Source organism: Rattus norvegicus, chromosome 13 (assembly GCF_036323735.1).
Source record: "Rattus norvegicus strain BN/NHsdMcwi chromosome 13, GRCr8, whole genome shotgun sequence".
NCBI classification, from domain to species: Eukaryota; Metazoa; Chordata; class Mammalia; order Rodentia; family Muridae; genus Rattus; species Rattus norvegicus.
Window position 1 is genome coordinate 41,865,857 of NC_086031.1, and position 20,213 is coordinate 41,886,069.

Here is a 20,213-nt window from a genome sequence, read left to right on the forward strand (position 1 = left end):
AAGACTTATTTAATGTGTATGGTGTATTGGTATTTTGCCTGCATGTACATATGTGTGCCAAGGTGTCTGTTGGATTCCCTGGAACTGGAGTTACAGATGGTTGTGTGCCCCCCTATGTGTACTAAAAACGGAACCCAGGTCCTCAAGAGTAGCAAGTGCTCTCAAGCCCCAAGCCATCTCTCATTTCAAACTCAGCTACTTTAAGTATTACCAACCTCTAGAGGGCAGTGTAATGCAAACTATAGCATTCGACTTTGCGGCCTTTTCCTATGTACACAAACTCTGTACCTAATTATATGAGATTATTTATAGACATGGATTATGATAGCAACTGAGAGCTATGACTTGAATTTTCAGTTGCAAACTAGGTATGAGCAGGAAAAAAAAACCTAGATACTAGAAACGCAAGTGTTAGGGAACACCTATCTCCCTCAATTTTATTGCCTGAATTTTTTTTCCCATTTCTCAAAAGTAGGAAATAAGAAATGAAGAGGTGGCTCAGTCAGTAAACTGCTTACCTTGCAAGTACAAACACCTGAGTTTAGTCCCCAGACCTCACATTTAAAAAGCTAGCTGTGGTGGAATAAGTTTGGAATCCCAGTTTTGGGGACATAAAACAGACAGATTCCTGGAGTTTGCTGGCTGACTTGCATAGTGTAGTCAAAAAGCCAGGTAGACAGTGCCTGGGAACCAAGTGCACAGGTGTCACTCATGGGCTGATACACAGGTGTGCACAGGTGTCACTCATGGGCTGATACACAGGTGTGCACAGGTGTCACTCATGGACTGATACACAGGTGTGCACAGGTGTCACTCATGGGCTGATGCACAGGTGTGCACAGGTGTCACTCATGGGCTGATACACAGGTGTGCACAGGTGTCACTCATGGGCTGATACACAGGTGTGCACAGGTGTCACTCATGGGCTGATACACAGGTGTGCACAGGTGTCACTCATGGGCTGATGCACAGGTGTGCACAGGTGTCACTCATGGGCTGATGCATAGGTGTGCACAGGTGTCACTCATGGACTGATACACATGTGTGCACAGGTGTCACTCATGGGCTGATGCACAGGTGTGGACAGATGTTTGCATAACTTCTAGGACACCGAAGGCCAAGAGAGCTGAGAAAACTGAAAGTGACAAGTATCTTCCCAGGAGCTTTACTTTTAAATTCTAGGAGTGGAACACTCTCCACCAACGGAGTGGGATTTGGACAAATGGCAACCCACACCTTTAATCCCAGAACTAGAGAGGCAGAGGCAGGGGGATCTCTGTGAGTTCAAGGCCAGCCAGGGTGACATAGTGAGACCCTGTCCCTAAAACTTAAATACATAAAGAAACAAAAAACACAGACAAAGAAAAAGAGTTGAGCAGATGAAAACAAAGAGACCTGTTCACCTCACTACCCAGGGGCAGGTGACAGACCAGAGAAGCAAGTCAAGGGGCAAGGAATGGTTTTCCCATGAATACTTAGCTTCTCCGTACAATAGTCATCGTTTTTCACTTTTCTCCACAGTGTTATTGCTGAGGATTTGACTCTGAATCGTTTGCTAAAGCTCATTGTTGTTGTTGGTGTTTTGGGGTTTTATTATTTTTCTTTGAGATGGGGTTTCTCTGTGAAGCCGTGGTTGTCTTAGAACTAGCTCCGTAGACCAGGCTGGCTTCGAACTGAGAGAGATCCACCTGCCTCTGCTTCCCAAGCACTGGGATTAAAGGTGTGCACCTCCACCACCCTTGTTGTTTTTTAACGAAGTCAGGCATGCTGGAATCAATCTTACCTCAGTTCTTCGGCTACTGTATCTCATGTCAGAGGTAGGAAACTCTATAAGGAAAGAAACAAGAATTGGGTGTTCTTGGTAGTAGGCTGAAGAGTTCCTGGATGGAGCAGACTCGATGCTAAGATATGTGGGAAAGTGTTTCAAAGTATGTTCTTCCTGTGTGGTGTACACAGAGCTAAGGGTAATTTCAGAAAACCTTAGGCCAAAGCTGCCAGAAGGGGTTATTAAGGGTTTGTTCATTCGTTTTTGAGAGCTGGTCTCATACAGCAGCCTACATGTAGTAGCTAAGGATGCCCTTGAACTTCCACTCCCCCTACCTCCACCCCCGCATGTTAGGATTACAGGTGTGTGTTATGCTCAGAGCTCAGAGCTTCACGGATGCTAGGGAACACTTTACCAGCTGAGCTACGTGCCCGGCTCCTACACGAGCTTTCTCTTCCCTGAAACACAGAGAACACATTTCCTTCTCAGTCACTTGCTCATGTTGCATTCAGTGTTGTCATTGTCACTATTATTCCTATTGTTAGGGGTGTGTGTGTGTGTGTGTGTGTGTGTGTGTGTGTGTGTGTGTGCACAAAGAGAAGGAATCTTTGTTCCACAATGTGCTTGTAGCAATCAGAGGACACATAAACATTTGGGCACCATTGTCCTTGTTTTTTGAAACCAGACCTCTCCCTAGCCTGGAATCTGTCGAGTTGTCTAGGCTTCCTGCCATTGGGCCCCAGGGATCACAGCCCCTGAGCTGTGATCACAAGCACCAGCCATCATAGCTGGCTTATTAAAAACATGGGTTCGGGGAATTGAACTCAGATCCTTGTGCTTGCAAGCACTTTACTGAGTTATCTCTCCAGCTCCATTGTAGAATTAAATGTTCAACTCCATGTGTTTGCTCTCAGTTGCGGTTTCCATAGTTTTACAGGGAGAGACAGAAAACCATAGGTGTAGATATGGCATGAACAGAGAGGCGAGATTGTTTAGGGGACAGGGGACTGACGGGAAGAAGAGGGGGTGAAGAGAGGAAGAGCAGGGAAGGGTGAGGAGTGGGGCGAATGCTTGCCTGCCATACAGTATGTGCCTGTATGGACACTCTAACAGTAAATACATAAGCAAATGCTTGACTCACTGTCGGATTTTCTTGGCTGCACTTTCAGAACATGAGGAGCCTCCTCCCTGACTGCAGCTATAGCCGTGCTTGGGTCTAAGCAAGGCCTTGGTGGTGAGAGAGCCACATCTGCCCCACAGAGCTCCTGAGATCCCCCTTCTGTCTTCAGAAGTGAAGGCTGTGTAGTTAACATCCTTGACGTGAGGCCCACCATCTCCACTTCCTTCGCTGGAGAGACAGGATGCCCTGGTCCCCACTCCGGACGCTCTGAAGTCACCTGACTGAAAGGGGAGAGATGGTAAAAGCTCATTGGCTGGTATAGCTCAGAACTCAGATGGTCCCTCTGTAGTCACAGTCTGGTCCCCCAGCGTATGAGGGTGCTGGAGGAGGTGGTGCCTAATGTAAACAAATCAGGTCACTGGGAAGATGCCTTGAAGGGGGTTCTGGCTTCCCACCACTACCTGGTTCCCTTCGTGGCCACCCTGAAGGAAACAGCCTTCTCCCCAGCATGCTTTCCACCGTAACCTGCAGTTGTCTTACCAGGAAGTCAACCACCACCAAACCAAAGCATCTGTGGATCGAATCTCTGAAACCAAAACAAGTTCCTCTGTGCACTCGTCTAGGTATTTTGCAGAAACCTGACGGTGCATTCCTGTGTCCTCCAGACCTGCAGTTCTCAGGCCAGAGAACGTGTTGGGAAAATTAGTTCCCAAGTGGTCTGGCTGAGAGGGGCTGTGGGCTCCTAATAGAGTAAGGCCCTCTACATGCGCTGGCCTGGTCCCGCCAGCCCTGACCTCTAGATTCTGTCCTAGCCAGAGTTCCTTCCTTGGTCCCCATTTCTGGGAACAGGAGAGTTCCCAGACACAAAAGGCTGGGACAGGAGCCTTGTCTCTAAAGGCATTAATTAGCCAGGCCAGTACTCTCAGACTGTCGGCCTGAGAAACCAGCGTCTATTTTCATTAGATTTATTTATTTATTTATTTATTTATTTATTTATTTATTTATTTATTTATTTATTTATTTTGAGGCAGGGTCCCATGTAATCCAAGCTAGTCCCAAACTAGCTCTGTAGCCAAGGATGGCATTGAACCTGTAATCCTCCTGCCTCCACCTTCCAAGTGTTAGGATCACAGGCATGCACCACCATACCTAGTTTATGCAGAGGTGAGGATCAAACTCAGGGCTTCGTGTGTGTTAGGAAAGCCAACCACGGTAAAGACTTTCCGGTGAGGCTGCTTTGGGTTCCCATGCTTCTGCCAGCCACTCCTCGGCGCTCTCCAAGTGAGCTCTGGTAGAGTCGTGCTTTAGTTTTTGTCTTTGGGGCTTTATAAGGAGGGGCAGACACTTTTCATTTCACTAGGGAAGGAAATTCCCAATAATATACCTCCTGGCCTGGAACTTGATGTGTAAACCAGGCTGACCTTAAGCCTGTAGTCATCCTCCTGCCTCTGACTTCTGAATTCTAGTGCCAGAAGAACCCACCTTAAAACCTTCCAAGTAATGAAAACTAGAGCAGGATGCAAAGAATCAAAACATGCAGAAAATAGGCTGTATTTTTCATCATCGGATCAATGGATATAAGATTGTGTTATCGAATTACTAATGCTCACCCTCCTGGTCTGTACTAACATTATCTTATACTGGTTATGGGTTACAGAACCCCATTTTGGATAGCATGTTTCCAGAACAATGTAGGTATGCTATGGCCCTGAAGCCAAATCATCAGACCTTCAGCCTGTTTCCCTCTCTCTCTCTCTCTCTCTCTCTCTCTCTCTCTCTCTCTCTCTCTGTGTGTATGTGAGAGTATATGTATATGTGTATGTGTGTGTGAGTGTGTGTATTTGTGTGTGAGTGTATGTGTGTGAGTGTGTTTGTGTGTGCGTGTGTGTGAGTGTGTTTGTGTGTATGTCTGTGTGTCTGTGTGTGTAAGTGTTTATGTGTGTATGTCTGTGTGTGTTGAGTGTATGTGTGAATGTGTGTATGTGTGTGTGAATGTGAGTGTAAGTGTGTGTGAGTGTGTATATGTGTGTGAGTATGAGTGTGTGTGAGTGTATGTGAGTATGAGTGTGTGTAAGTGTTTATGTGTGTATGTCTGTGTGTGTTGAGTGTATGTGTGAATGTGTGTATGTGTGTGTGAATGTGAGTGTAAGTGTGTGTGAGTGTGTATATGTGTGTGTGAGTATGAGTGTGTGTGAGTGTGTGTGAGTATGAGTGTGTGTGAGTGTATGTGTGTATGTGTGTGAATGTGAGTGTGTGTGTTTGTGTGTGAGTATACGTGTGTATGTGTGTGAATGTGTATATGTGTGTGTGACTGTGAGTGTGTAAGTGTTTGTGTGTGTGAATGTATGTGTATGTGTGTGTGAGTATATGTGTATATGTGTGTGTGAGTGTATGTGTGTATGTGTGTATGTGTGTGTGAGTGTGTATGTGTGTGTGAGTATGAGTGTGTGTGTTTGTGTGTGTGTATGTGTGTGTGAGTGTATGTGTGTGTGAGTGTATATGTGTGTTGTAGGTACTCCTCTGCGTGCAGGTGGATTTGCCTATGTGCACTGAAATGGAGGCCAGTGGAGAGCACTGGGTGTCCCACACCAACCTTCTTTGCCATATTCCCTTGAGAATATTGTTTCTTGTGTTTCACTAAACCCGAAGCTAGGCTGGCAGCCAGCAAGTCCCAGTAATGCTCCTGTCTCCACTTCCCTACAGTGCTGAGGTAATAGGCATGCACCTATCCATGCTGAGCATTTTTATATAGATGCTGGGGATTTGAACTCTGATCCTCATGCTTGCCAGCAAGTGTTCTTACCGGCTGAGCTCCATCATTGCAACAGATGCCAAGTGGCCCACACACTTGATATGTCTGTTTATTGTCCAGCCCCTCCTCGTAGTATTCGTTGCCACACAACTGTCATATCTTCTACTTACATTACAACCTAGCACCTTGGAGGACATTCCTTACCTGCTTTCTGTCAAATCTTCCTGGCTTGCTTCTTGGGGAGAATCTGGTGGAAACATCGTCACAAGAATCTCAACACCTGTGGAAAGTCAAGACAGGAGTAGATGAAGAAAGCAAGCAGTGAACTCCCAGAGGATGAGGGAGAAACGCTTCAGTCTATTTAGAGAAGCCTATTCCTAATGGTCATAGAATAAATGTGAGTTAGGGCTTGGTGCTTAGCCATTTTCTCCAGTGTGCACATACTGTGTCAAGTATACACCACCTCCAGCTAAGGAGAGCGGTGAGTGTGGCCCACCACAAAACTATATCCTTGGCTAAAATGTCTTGAAGGTGTGTGTGTGTGTGTGTGTGTGTGTGAGAGAGAGAGAGAGAGAGAGAGAGAGAGAGAGAGAGAGAGAGACTAAAGTGCACTGTTCTTGAGTGTGAACTTTGGGGGGATGACAATGTGAAGACTTGGTATCAAAAGGTTGGTTTTGGGCTGGGGATTTAGCTCAGTGGTAGAGCGCTTGCCTAGCAAGCACAAGGCCCTGGGTTCGGTTCTCAGCTCCGAAAAAAAATAAAGAAAAAAAAAAAGGTTGTTTTTTTTGTTAATTTCCAGATTGCTTAGTAAGGAGTCTGACACACACCGGATAAGCCCATGTGGTGGAAGAAAAGGACCGACTGGCAGGTTGTCCTTTGATTTGTGTTTATGGGCTGAGGTATGTGTATATCCACGCACGTATATACGTGCACAAAAAAATAACTAAAACATAATCTTTCAGATGGAAAGGAGAGTCTTTGACTGATCAGTGTCCTGTTTGGAGACAAAAGTCCCCCTGTGAGTGTAACAGACAGCACCTTGCCTTCCAGAGGACCTCCACTAACTGAAATCCATGAGGAGAAATTCTGCCAGAAAGATCACTGTTTCTTTGACTTATTAAGGTTTAAGGCCTCAAGAGCTCTGTAAAGATAGCTCAGAAAGCCCAGTCAGTACAAAGCCATCTGAAAAGAAGACGGCACTTCAAACGTCAAGTTGTTCCTAAATCCGACAGAGTAAAGAAGTCATTTCAACCCCCTGGAAGGCGTCTTGAGACAGACACAGTTGGGCCTTCTGAAGTCCTAGCTTTCAAGTTAGGAGAGGCAGAGGCAGTCTGAGCACAGCACGCTTCCCGGGTGGGGGGGGGGGTCATTTGTGCTCATCAGTTTCTCCAGGTTCCATGATGCTCATTGCAACTGTTACTAAATTCCGCTCTGTAGTCACACTGAAGAAAGGCAAGAGAAAGGCTAAGGAAGACAGGAGTCTGCTTGACACAGGGCAACCACACACAGAGGGAAAAAAAGGCCGAGGAAAAAGTAAACGGGCTGGAAAAGAACAGACTCCTGGAGCAGAGGGGAGACTCTGAGAGGAGAGGAAAGGTGGGAAACTGAGAGCAGGAGGCTGCTGGCTGAGCTGGAGCTGTAACTATGTAACAGAGAGCAGGAGCAGGTGGCCTGGGGAGGGGCAGGAGGCCAAGCCTGATTCAGATAAAAAATATAACAGGATGAAGGGTGAGGGGGTTAGTTATAGTCAGTCTCCCTCCCTCCCTACCCCCTCCCCTATCCTTTCCCCTCCCTCTCCTTCTCTGTGTGTTTGTGTGTGTGTGTGTGAACATACACATAAAGCCAGACTGTCATTCCTCAGGCACTGCCCATCTTGATTTCTTGTTGTGAGCTTTGTTTTTATTTTTGGGGAGCAGGGCTTCTCCCTGGCCTGAAACCCACCAGGTGGGATGGGGCATTGGAATTACAAACTCACCCCACGCCCAGCGCTTTTTATGTGGGTGTTGGAGAACAACTCAGGGCCTTATGTTTGTAAAGCAAGCACTTTACCAGTGGGCTCTCTCACCCGCTTTGGTTTTCTCCTTTAGTGTGTTTTCAAAAGTTACACCACATACTTCTGAAATTGTGAGAGAACCCCAAAGCACCAATGCTCTCTTCAGGGACAAGTCATGGATGGAAGTGGATACCTTCTGTCCTTCGTGGCCAGCCTTCACCCCGGGGAGCTGTTCCTTCCCCAGCCAATATGGATGGACTGAAGTCATCGTCAAGGGCAAAGTCCTGTAAGCTCACAGAACAAAAGCTCAGTGAGGTTCTGGGGAGATGCTCAAACACCTGCCACACAGGCATGAGCGCTGGAGTTCAGTAAGCACAATCCACATTCAAAAGCTTGGTGTTGTGACTCTTGTTTGTAATATAGTCAGCCCTGGGAAGCAGAAACGTGTGGGGACACCTGGAATCAGCCAGCCATGACAGACAGGCTCCTGAGCGACAACAGCCAAGGTTGACCTCTGGCCTCCACATGTGCATGCACATGTATACACGCATATGTGAACATCCACACTTTTTAAGTTTAAACATTAAAGTAACCTTTCAATGTACTATTTTGTTGGCAGGGTGAATGCTGACTTTCCGAGGGTAAACTTTGACACTGTGGATTCCCTCTAATTTGGATAAAGTATTTAGGACTCAAACATCGAGGAAGGTTCGGCACCTCTGGAGCAGAAGTGATTAATTGTGTAATGAAAACGGAAGATCAAAGCTGAAATCCCATCCTCGGTATTTTCTACTTTATGAGTTCAGCATCCCGGCCGCTAAGCTGCTGCAAATACGGATAAGTGGAAAGAATCCTTCAGCCATAGTCACAGGGAAGCAACCTCAGAGGATGACAACAGCATTCCTACAGCAGGTCCCTGGGGCATCGCAGAAGAAAAAGAAACCCCTGCTCCAGTGGAAGCCGCAGACAGATCCCCAGAGCAGGCACCAAAGCTGATTAAAGTTTTCTCTAGGACCGCTTTCTGATCTGATCATGGGGCACGACTTCTCAAACTGCCTTTGGCCTTTTAGAAAATAATCCTTATGTTCGAAAGCCAACTTGATTTATAAAGAGTACTCAGAGCTCTTTAAAGGAAAATGTTTTCTTTGTAGGGTAGAAGTCATTGTGTTTAATTTTTTAAATGTATTTTATTTTATTTTTTCAAGACAGGGTTTCTGTCCTGGAACTTGCTCTTGTAGACGAGGCTGGCTTTGAACTCACAAAGATCCACCAGCCTCTGGCTTCTGAGTGCTGGGTTTAAAGGTGCATGCCACAACCACCCGATTTAAAAAGATATCTTTTGGGGTTGGGGATTTGGCTCAGTGGTAGAGCGCTTGCCTAGCAAGCGCAAGGCCCTGGGTTCGGTCCCCAGCTCCGAAAAAAAAGAAAAGAAAAGAAAAAAGATGTCTTTTGAGCTTATTGGTGTGTGTGTACATGTGAGGATACATGCTTGTGGCACAGTGTGCATGTGAAGAACAGAAGTCAGCTTGTGGGACAGTTTTCTGCCTGTGTGTGGGTCCCAGGGATTGAACTTAGACAGCCGGGCTTGGTGGTAATAAGCACCTTTACTTTCCAAAGCATCTGCCTCAGAGTTATTGTTGGTGGTGTTCTCCTTTAATGGAAGTTGTTGCTATTGATTTTGTGCTTTTAATTTTCTTTATCTAGGCTGGGGGTGTAGCTGACTGTGCCCAGAACCATATAAAACTGGGCATGATGGCACATGCTTGTAACCTCAGCCCTTGGGAATTAGCAGCAGAGGTCTTTGGGGTTCAGGGTCACTCCTGGTTATGCAAGGAGTTTGAGGCCAGCCTGGGATGCAAGAGACCTGTCTCAAAAATAAATACAGTTTTTAAATGGAAAGGCGTATCCAGGCCTCGGTTTTAAATGCTATAGCTTTAGCACTGTGAATGTTAAAAACACTACAGCTCCCAGAAGATTCTAAAACCTGAGAGATGGAGGGCTGGGAGAATAGAAAGCTTAGGAAACTAGGCTATGAACAGATTTCTTGAAAACTCTGTTGGAATGTCAAGGATGATTGATATCTCGATGGGGAATGCCACTTGCTGCCAAGAACGGTGACCCCAGTTTGATTTTGGGACCCACATGGTATGAGGAGAGAACTGACCCCCAAAAGTTGTCTTCTGACTCCCATGTATACTGTAACCTGCATTTGAGTTCCAGTCTTCATAAATAAATTTAATCAAAAAATTTAAATACCATTAGAAGGTAAAACAAACAAACAAACAAAAAAACTAGGAAATGAAAAGACTCACACACTGAAAAGAAAGTATTAATGAAAAAAAAACTGCTTAAAATAAATGGAATTCTACGACGTGGAATTTAGTACAGATAAAGCCTTCTGTGTTATCCACACACGAATTGGGGACAGATCGAATGTCTGTCTCCCTGAAAAGATTTTACGCTTGAGTCCTAAACTTCAGAGTGATAGCAGGAGGAAGTAGGACCTTTAGGAGGGAATTAGTTCGAGACAGTGGAGGCCTCGAAGTGGCCTGAGTGACCCTATTTGAGGCACCAGAGAGCCAGAAAGAGGAACCAACCAAAGACTTCCAGCGTGTGTGCACTCTGGATTGCAACACTCCCTCCTGCAGAGAGGAGGGAGCACCTACGATTCAGGGAGCTCATCAAGCTACCAAGACTCCAACCTACCCCGAGGCTCTATAAGCAGTAAGACATTACTGGGGTGGAGAGAGAGAGAGAGAGAGAGAGAGAGAGAGAGAGAGAGAGAGACTGACTCTAATTGAGGTACTTATAGATCATGAGTTTCAAGAATGCAGTTTTCCCGGATTCATCACCCATTTGGTTTTTGGTGATCCAACAGCCTCTGAGTCACCCAGGGTCCTGTATGCAGCCCCTCACCCATGATCCTATAAATATGCCAATGAACTCACTGCTCTACCAAGCTGGCTACGAATGGAATCGTTCCTTTGGGTCTGTTGTCTGTACCCTGACAGATGGCATGACATTTTATGTTTAAAAAGTCACACAACAGCAACCTATTCTAACTCCTTAGTCTCTAGACCAGAGAAATAAATTCCTGGTTTTTTTTTGTTTTGTTGCTTTGTTTTGTTTGAGACAGGGTTTCACTGTGTAGCCCTGGCTGTCCTAGAACTTGCTATGTAGACCAGGCTGGTCTCAAACTCATAGAGATCTGCCTGCCTCTGTCTCCCAAGTGCTGGGATTAAAAGCATGCTACACCACTGCCTGGTTTAGAATTTTGTTGTTTATGAGCCGCTCACTCAGTATTATGGATTTTGTTGTGACAGTAGAAATTAAGACACACACACACACACACACACACACACACACACACACACACACTCCAAGTTAACTAGCTAATCTGCATTTTAAAATTACGTAAATGAATGTTTTGCCTACACGTATGTCTACCACAGGCTTGTCGTCCTAGCTGAGTCCAGAAGAGGATGTCAGATCCCTTGGTACTAGAGTTTCAAATGATTGTGAGCTGCCACGTGGGTTCCAGGAATCAAATCCAAGTCTTCTGGAAGAGCAGCTGGGTCTCCTAACTACTGGGTCATCTCCCCAGCCCTTAATTTACAATTTAAAAATGATTATATTGATGCTGGAATGAGTCAGCTGCATGCAGTGTTGCATCCTAGGAAGCTCAAGTAGGAGGTCAAGACCAGCTTACACCACATAGCTAGTTCTAACAGTACAACACGATTGCCTCACAAATATGATACATATTATAGGTATTATATGATACATAAGCATTGATATTCGTGTAAATTATATACGATTATTACAAAACACTGAGTCAGTACAAATAAAATAGTAGGTGGACCAGACATTTCTTTTTTTTTTTTTTTTTTTTTTTCGGAGCTGGGGACCGAACCCAGGGCCATGCGCTTGCTAGGCAAGCGCTCTACCACTGAGCTAAATCCCCAACCCCCAGACATTTCATTTTTTTTTTTTTTTTTTTGGTTCTTTTTTTTCGGAGCTGGGGACCGAACCCAGGGCCTTGCGCTTCCTAGGTAAGCGCTCTACCACTGAGCTAAATCCCCAGCCCCCAGACATTTCATTTTTATGGTTGCATTTTTGGTTTTTTTTTTTTTCCGGAGCTGAGGACCGAACCCAGAGCCTTGCACTTGCTAGGCAAGCGCTCTACAACTGAGTTAAATCCCCAACCACCCCTATTGTTGCGTTTTTTAATGTGTAATTAAAAACAAAATAACTTAGCTATAATACGTTCTTCATGAAAAAACAAGGCTTAAAGCCAACTTTTACCTCAGATCAACTAAATCTCAGTTTTGACAAATTAGTCTTTTGACAAAGATGTTGCACTTTTTTTAGATTTTTTTTTAAGATTTATTCACTTTATTTTATCTACACAGATGTTTTGCTGACATATATGTGCCAGCATATGTGTACTACCTGCATGCCTGGTGTCTTTGAAGATCAGAAGAAGGTATTGGATTTCTTTTTTTTTTTTTTTCCGGAGCTGGGGATTGAACCCAGGGCCTTGCACTTGCTAGGCAAGCGCTTTACCACTGAGCTAAATCCCCAACCCCAGTATTGGATTTCTTAAAGCGGAGCTATAAGTGGTTGTGAGTTACCATGCAGGTGCTGGGAACTGAACCTGTGTTCTCTGCAGATGCAGAACACGTTCTTGACCGCTGAGCCACCTCTTCACCCTCCCCCTCCTACCCGCCCTCCCCTCCCCCTCCCTCACCCTTTTTCTCTTACCTCGCTGCTGCTGCTGCTGATGCTCTGCAAGGTGATATTTTCCGTTTTGGAAACTGTCATATCCATTGGAGTAGAGCCTGCCTCGTGACAGATGTCAAGCAGTGACTCGGCATGTCTTTCTGTCAAAAAAGAAACGCAACAGTTTCACGTGAAGGTCTGACTCGGGGGTTTTAAGATCAGCCCCCATTTTGTAAAGCTGCCCTGAAATGACGGTCAGGCATTCTGATGAAACTTTAGGTAAGAAAAGCCAAGCAGCTGCGGTGACTGCCTGTGATTTTTACACCAAGAGGGTGAAGGCAGGGGGTCTGCAGGGCAAGGTGCCTAGCTCCTCTAGGAGGGGCAGCGTGTTCCAGGTTTAGAACCTGCCTTAGTAAATGAAGTGGAATGTAATAGAGAAAGACACCTGATGTTCACCTTTGGCTTGCATGTACATGCACACACACACACACACACACACACACACACACACACACACACACACGCTGCATACATACTTCACACACACGATTGCAAGAAAAAAGTTACCAAGAGTCAGAATTGGCTCAACATAATTATAGCAACTCATTCTCAATGGCTGTCATTCTCACAGCCACACCCTCTGAGGTGGTGGAATACTGAAAAGAGCTTTTTAACCCTTTGAGGCATCAACAGGGTTGGTGATCCCACCTTCCAGGATCCTACAGAAACGGGAAAGAGGAAAGACATTTGCCTTTCTCCTTTCACTGAAGATGAACCCTTGAATGGACTTCTGCTGGTGCATGGGTGGGAGGAAGCCTCTCTATTCTCTTCCAAGTTGATTTGCCTAGAATACTGAAGGTCGTGTTGGCTGGTAACTGGCTTTTTCACTCTCTTGAATTGCCCTGGAAGAGTCTCATGGATTCAGGATGATCTCCCCATAATATCATAGCAAGGGAGAGACATCAAAGTGAGAAGTGATGGGAAGATTTGTGAGGACTACTCAGTCCTATATATATAGCTTGGCCTCTGGAGAGGGCTCAGTTGACAAAGTGATTTCCTGCAAACACAAGGAGATGAGAACAATGGCCTAATCCTGAGATTAAAAAGAAAGGCTGGAGAGGTGGCTCAGTGGATAAGAGCACTGATTGGTTGCCCTGCCAGGGAACTGGCTGGTTTGCTTCCTAGCACCTGACGTCTGACGTCATACACGGTAGCTAACAACTGTCTGTGACTTCAGTTCCAGAAGAGCTGGTGCCTTCTTTTTGACTGCATTGGTGCTAGGCACACATGTGGTAAACAGACATACATGCAGGCATAACACCCATACACTTAAAACTGAAGTAAATAAATCTCAAAATCAAAAAAGAAGCTGGGGGGTTGGGGATTTAGCTCAGTGGTACAGCGCTTGCCTAGGAAGCGCAAGGCCCTGGGTTCAGTCCCCAGCTCCAAAAAAAGGAACCAAAAAAAAAAAAAAAAAAAAGAAGCTGGGCGTGAATTTTTCATCCCAGTGTTGGGGAGATGGAGACAAGTGGATCCCTGGGACTAACAAGGCAGTGAGCCCAGCTAGCCCAAGTTCTAGGAAAAAGTGAGAGATCCTAGTTTCAAGAAGCAAGGTTTGGGGCTGGAGAGATGGCTTATTGGTTTAGAGCACTTGCTGCTATTGCAGAGAACCAGGTTTATTCCCCAGCATCCACAGCAGCTCGAAATTACTTGGTGGAGGGCTCTTTCCAGCACACACTCATACACGTAAATGAATTACTTTAAAAAAAGCAAGATGCATAGCATCCTTAGAAAACCACCAGAGATTGACTAATGCTCTACACATAGAAACATATAGACACACACACACACACACACACACACACACACACACACACACACACTTAAGAGTATAGAACAAGAATTCTTTGCATTTTTTAAAGCATATAACTCTGTGCTTCAAAGAGTCACTGCTTGACTTATTTAAGTGAAGTGGGGTGTGATGGCACCTTTGATCCCAGTGCTTGGGAGGCAAAGGCAGGAGGAGGATCTCTGTGCGTTAAAAGACAGCCAAATCTATGTGTTAAGCTCCAGAGATACGTAGGTGAGATTCTGTCACAAACAAACAGACAGGCAGACAAACGATGTATTAGACAGATGTAAAACAGAAATAAGGATTTCAAACAGGACTTTCGAACCGGGGAATCAACATCCAGAAAGAAACATTGACCTGGTTTGGGCATAGAATCCGTCAGGATGACCAGTAACTGTTGCTTCCTCCAGCTGTTGATTTGGGACACATAATGCATGGCTGACTTGCCACTGAAATCACACAGCTTAGGGTCTCTGGGAAGAACGGAAGAAGCATCAAAGATTAGTAGGTAAAATCTGCGAAGACACAAGAACACTGACATCAAACCAACGGGGAGCTCAAGTTGGGTACATGATAATTATTTCACAACACACCAGGGAGAATGACTGTTTCTCAGGATTTTAAACGAGAGGCCTAGTGGCGAGTCCCAGTTGGTAAAGTGCTTGCCCGGTATGCACAAAACCATGCGTTCTGTCCTTAATGCTGAATAGGCCAGGCATGAGCCACCACTCCAGGCTGGCCTCAAACTCAGCTATGTAGCCGAGAATGACTTTGAACTTCTGGTGGTGCCTTTACCTCCCACATGTTGAGGTGACAGATGAGTAAGTCACATATGGCTAATGTACTGGAGACTGAACTCAGTAGTCTACCATCGGAGCCACATCCCCAGCACCCAACTATCTAAAGCAATAAAGAGCTGCAGAATACCGGTCCATTTCTGGATTGGTCCATTCCTCACAATTACAATGAAATCCCTTTTATAAAGATATTTAAAAATCCGTCATCTAGGTTTGCATGCAATTTCAGCATATTGCAGCGGACTAGCCGCCTTCCGGCCGGCACTGACTGGGCACCCATACTCACGCGTGGTGCCTGAGGAGCTCGGCTAGAACTTCGGCGGGTCTGTAGACTGTTGATACATCCAGACTTTCAAATAGGTCCACATCTCTCACAGCCAGCATCAGAGGGGTCAGACCATGCGAGTTGGGAAAGTTTATATCCAGGAACTCTTCACATGCCTTTAATAACAAGAGGTTTTGTTTCTGCTCTGTTTTCTGCATGGCTACTTAAACTAATCTTTGCAGTTTTGTTGCATGGCCAATTCTCATTTTAACCTTTTTTTTTTCCTGGAGTGGGGGTTGCACTAAGGTATACCTCAATATGTTCCCCCTCCCCCACATTGAGGGATTTTATTGCTATTTTAGTTTGAATGCCAGGATTTCCCCTTCTGTGTTTTCATCTTGCTACGTCATGGTCTGTGGTGCCTGCTGAGGTTGTCAGTACATGGAGACAAACAGACGGGATGGACTCGGATTGTTCTGTCATCTTCTAGGTCTTTGGGTTTCTCATCAGATCTGGAGCTGACGCCTTCATACTTGTTTAACCTGCCTGTGATTATCCCAGCTCTGAGATCTCTGATGACCTTAAATCTGCCAGTGTAGCCACGCTTCACCATGACAGCAAGGAACAGGACAATGACTTTGAGCAGGGCCTAATGACACCTGGAGTTTGCCTCTCTTCTAAGCTTTGTTGATGTTCTTGAGACCATTAATAGGACATGTGTGTATATCCTGATGGATGAAGATTTGGGTTTGTTTTTAACAAGGTCTCGCATAGGTCAAACTGATCTTGAAAACTCTCTGTAGTTAAGGGTGCTCTTGAACTTCTGATACTCCTACCTCCAACTCTGGGATGACAGGTGTGCACCACCGTACCTAGTTTATGTGGTGCTGGAGAGTAAGCCCAGGGCGTCATTCATGATGGGCAAGCACGCTACCAGCTGAGCCACACGTCCAGCCTCCTCAACACACTCTTTCACTGTACCTATCCTGAGGAGCTGGGAAAGGAAAAGACCACAAGCCTTGGAGAGAGCCCAGCATTTCAATGTTGGCGCCCAAAGCTGGGTATTTAACCAATGTGTGAGTTATGTCAGAGATGCCCTGTTAAATGGTTGATGAAAAAGCAGTCACGATGGGCTGTGGAAACGACTCAGTCAGCACAGTGCTTGCTGGATAAGGTTTGGTGACTTAAGCTCAATAACCTGCATCCACGTAGAAAAGTCAGGAGTGCCAGTGTGCACCATGATGTCAGTGCACCATGATGTCAGTGCACCATGATGTCAGTGCTGGGGATGTTGTGACAGGCGGGTCTCAATAACCAGCCAGACTAGCCTGCTTGACAAGCTCTAGGCAAGTGAGAGACTGTCTTGAATAGTCAAGAGGAGTGGGAGGAGAGGAGAGGAGGGAGGGAGGGAGGCAGGGAGGGAGGGAGGAGGAGAGGAGGGAGAAGACAAGAGAAAACAAGAGATTGAGGAAAAACCCCTATGTTATCCTGGCCTTCTCCTGCACACATGTGCCCATAAATGCACATGAATATGTACACATACACAAACACAGAGACAAAAAAAATCCTGATAAAATAAAGGATGAGAAACAATTTGTCATTTTTTATTTAGCACATAATTTCTCTTCTGTAGCTGATATACCAAACATAACTAAGTATCCTGCATTTTTTTTGTGGTATCCTGCATTTTTATTTGCAAAAATCTGGCAGCCCTATTTTTAAAAATGTATGTATATATATATGTATGTGTGCCTGTGCGTGTGCATGTGTGTGTGTGTGTGCATACAGGTGTGTTATGTATGGTGTATGTATGTGTGTATGAAAAACAGGTGTGCACACACATACCATCAGAGGACAACTTCTGTTGCTTTTCGCCTTCTGCTTTGGGTCTTAGACATAGAATTTGGGGGTGTCAGGCTTGCACAGCAAAAGCTTTTATGCACTGACCCACTTGCTGGAACAACTTCAACCTTGTAAGGTCAAGAGCTGACCTTCTAAGTTACACTGTACGGGTGACATACCAGTGTTTCCCTATGGGGTTGCTTGCTTACACAATATGAAAGTCACTTAGCAGCATGACTCACATAGGGCTGGTGCTCCCTGAACATTGTTGAATGGATGATTCCCAATAGGAAGAAGAGGTGTCATCTAACTGCGTTTATACGGCCAAAGCAGAAGTGACATATGGATATGATTAGTTGCTTTAGTCAAAGTAAAAATTGGGCCAGGAAAATGGTTCACTTGTAAAAATGCTTGCTTTGTTAGTGTGAGGATCCAAGTTCAGATGGCCAACATCCCCAGAAAGAGCCCAGTGTGGCAGTGGTTGCCTATAATCCCAACAGTGCGGAAGCAGGGCCAGAAGGATGCCTGGAGCTTGCTGGCCAGCTTCTCCAGCCAAACTGGTAAGCTCTAGGTTCAGCGAGAGACCTTGTCTCAACAGACAGTAAGATGGTGGTGATTGATTAAAAAAAGAAAATACCTGGTGCTAACTTCTGGAAAGAAAAAGGAGGAGGAGGAGGAGGAGGACAAGGGATAGGAGGAAGAAAGAGGAGAAAGAGGAGGAGGAGGAAGGGGAAGAGGAGGGGAAAGAACAGGAGGAGGAAGAGGAGGGAGAGGAGGAGGAGGGGAAAAAGGAAAGACAGAAGGGAGGAAGGATGGAAGAAAGAAAGAAAGACAGACAGACAGACAGACAGACAGGAAGGAAGGAAGGAAGGGAGGAAGGAAGGAAGGACAGAAGGAAGGACAAAATATAACTCAGACCATCAGTGCTTGTTTTATGGACCAAAGTCACTTGCTAATTTCCATCTGTGTTTCGGTTTCTGCCATGGCAATACAGTCTTTACTTCAGCTTCTCCCAGGGCAAAATGGAGATAATGATATTACCTCAGCAGCGTGCTGTGGGAATTAGTTAATTTTTCCCCTCAGTCTCTGAGAAGAAACTATCTCTTAGATAATGCTTATTACTATCTAGAGCCGATATGAGAGTTTTGAGCTGAGAGTCGGAGCACAGGAGCACATCAATTTAGTATCTGTTGGTTAAGCTCAGGTTCACATTCCAGCCAAGAAGTAGTTCCTTAGAGCTCGGCCCCTAAATTTTCACAGGTAAAATAATAATAATAATAATAATAATAATAATAATAATAATAATAATAATAACAACAACATAAAAACACAGATTGGGTTACAGTTACATACGACAAGACCATTACACGATTAAACAAGATGGATTGCCTTTTGGAAAACTTTTGAAGCCCCAGCTCAAGAAATGTGGTAATTTTAGAAGTACAACAAAAGACTTGGAAAATGCCCTTTGGTTTTGTTACAATTGTCCTTGAACTTGACCTGGTTAGGATGTCTTTCATTTCTTGATCTGTTCGTGTCTTTACCATAAGGGGTTAGAAACAAACAAACAAGCAAACAAACAACAAAATGAAGTTTCCTAGTGGCAGTAAGGCTTTTCTTTCAGTCGGGAGATCACACAGCCTGGCACTGAAGGTCAATGACAGGAATCAGGACGTGCTAATAACTGAACTCCTCCATTATTCATACAGTTTGCAAGGTGCTTTGTGGTGAAGTATCTAAAGAAAAGGATCAGTAGCCCCCAAATACAACATTTAAAAAATATATCCTTGGGGCTAGGGTAATGGCTTGGTGCTTAAGAGCCTGCACTGCTCCTGCAGAAGACCTGAGTTCTGTTCCCGGCACCTAGGCTGGGCTGCTCACCGTCACCCATAACTCCAGGTTCAAAAGATCCAGTGCCCTGCTGGACTCCAGGGGCACTGTACTCATGTGCCCAGAATGTATACACAGATACCCATATAGACACGTGATTCGAAACACAAATAGATTTTTAAAATGAATTTTCAGGCTTGGGGGGGACATCGCAGTAGAGTATTTGCCGTGCAAATACAAAGACGAAAAATCTGATCCCCAGAGCTCACATAAATATCTAGGCATGTGTTGTGTGGTAGTCTCCTCTGAGATTAAAACAGTTCATCTTGGAGGAGAGCCCATTAAAGCCTAGGATGTTAAAGGGAGGTAAATAAACAGCTGTTCTGAAGAGAGGTCTAAAGATGCCATCTTTCAGGGAAGCTCGTTTAGACAGGAAGTAAAGCTGGGTGACATAGTGAGATTTTATCTTAACAAAAACAAACCGCAAACGCAAAACAACAGAAGCAACAAACAACAAAAACAAAATGCTAGCCTGGGCCATGACTGGGCAAGCCTTTATTTCCCAGCACTCAGAAAGCAAAAGGTGGGTGGATTTCTGAGTTCAAAATCAGTCTAGTCTACACATCGAGTTCCAGGGCAGCCAAGGCTACACAGAGAAATCTTGTCTTGAAAATCAAAACACAGAACTAAACAAAGAATTTTCTGCTGAGGAATATCAAATGGCTGAGAAGCACCTACAGAAATGTTCGACATCCTTAGTCATCAGGGAAATGCAAATCAAAACAACCCTGAGATTTCACCTCACACCAGTGAGAATGGCTAAGATCAAAAACTCAGGTGACAGCAGATGCTGGCGAGGATGTGGAGAAAGAGGAACACTCCTCCATTGTTGGTGGGATTGCAGACTTGTACAACCATTCTGAAAATCAGTCTGGTGGTTCCTCAGAAAATTGGACTCAGCTATGCCTCTCTTGGACATACACCCTAATGATGCTCCAACCTATAACAAGGACACGTGCTCCACTATGTTCATTGCAGCCTTATTTATAACAACCAGAAGCTGGAAAGAACCCAGATGCCCTTCAACAGAGGAATGGATACAGAAAATGTGGTACATCTACACAATGGAATATTACTCAGCTATCAAAAACAACGGCTTTATGAAATTCATAGGCAAATGAATGAAACTAGAAAATATCCTGAGTGAGGTAACCCAATAACAACAACAACAACAACAATAACACAAAAACCCCACACATGGTATGCAATCTCTGG

At 45.0% G+C, this 20,213-nt stretch overlaps 1 protein-coding gene across 2 annotated transcripts in view; it reads right to left on the bottom strand.

Moving 5' to 3' along the window:
* Map3k19 (mitogen-activated protein kinase kinase kinase 19) overlaps positions 1-20,213 on the bottom strand; it is a 43,446-nt gene that overhangs the window by 13,224 nt on the left and 10,009 nt on the right. For both annotated transcript variants that reach the window (XR_010056991.1, XM_039091284.2), the window contains exons 4-10: positions 15,288-15,442; positions 14,562-14,677; positions 12,395-12,513; positions 7,824-7,914; positions 5,842-5,917; positions 2,907-3,166; positions 1,784-1,827 (exon numbers count right to left, since the gene is read on the bottom strand). Coding sequence is in view for 1 of the 2 variants with exons in the window: in XM_039091284.2 (XP_038947212.1) it covers positions 1,784-1,827; positions 2,907-3,166; positions 5,842-5,917; positions 7,824-7,914; positions 12,395-12,513; positions 14,562-14,677; positions 15,288-15,442 (861 nt within the window). In the remaining variant the exon portion in view is untranslated. The remainder of the gene's footprint in view (positions 1-1,783; positions 1,828-2,906; positions 3,167-5,841; positions 5,918-7,823; positions 7,915-12,394; positions 12,514-14,561; positions 14,678-15,287; positions 15,443-20,213) is intronic.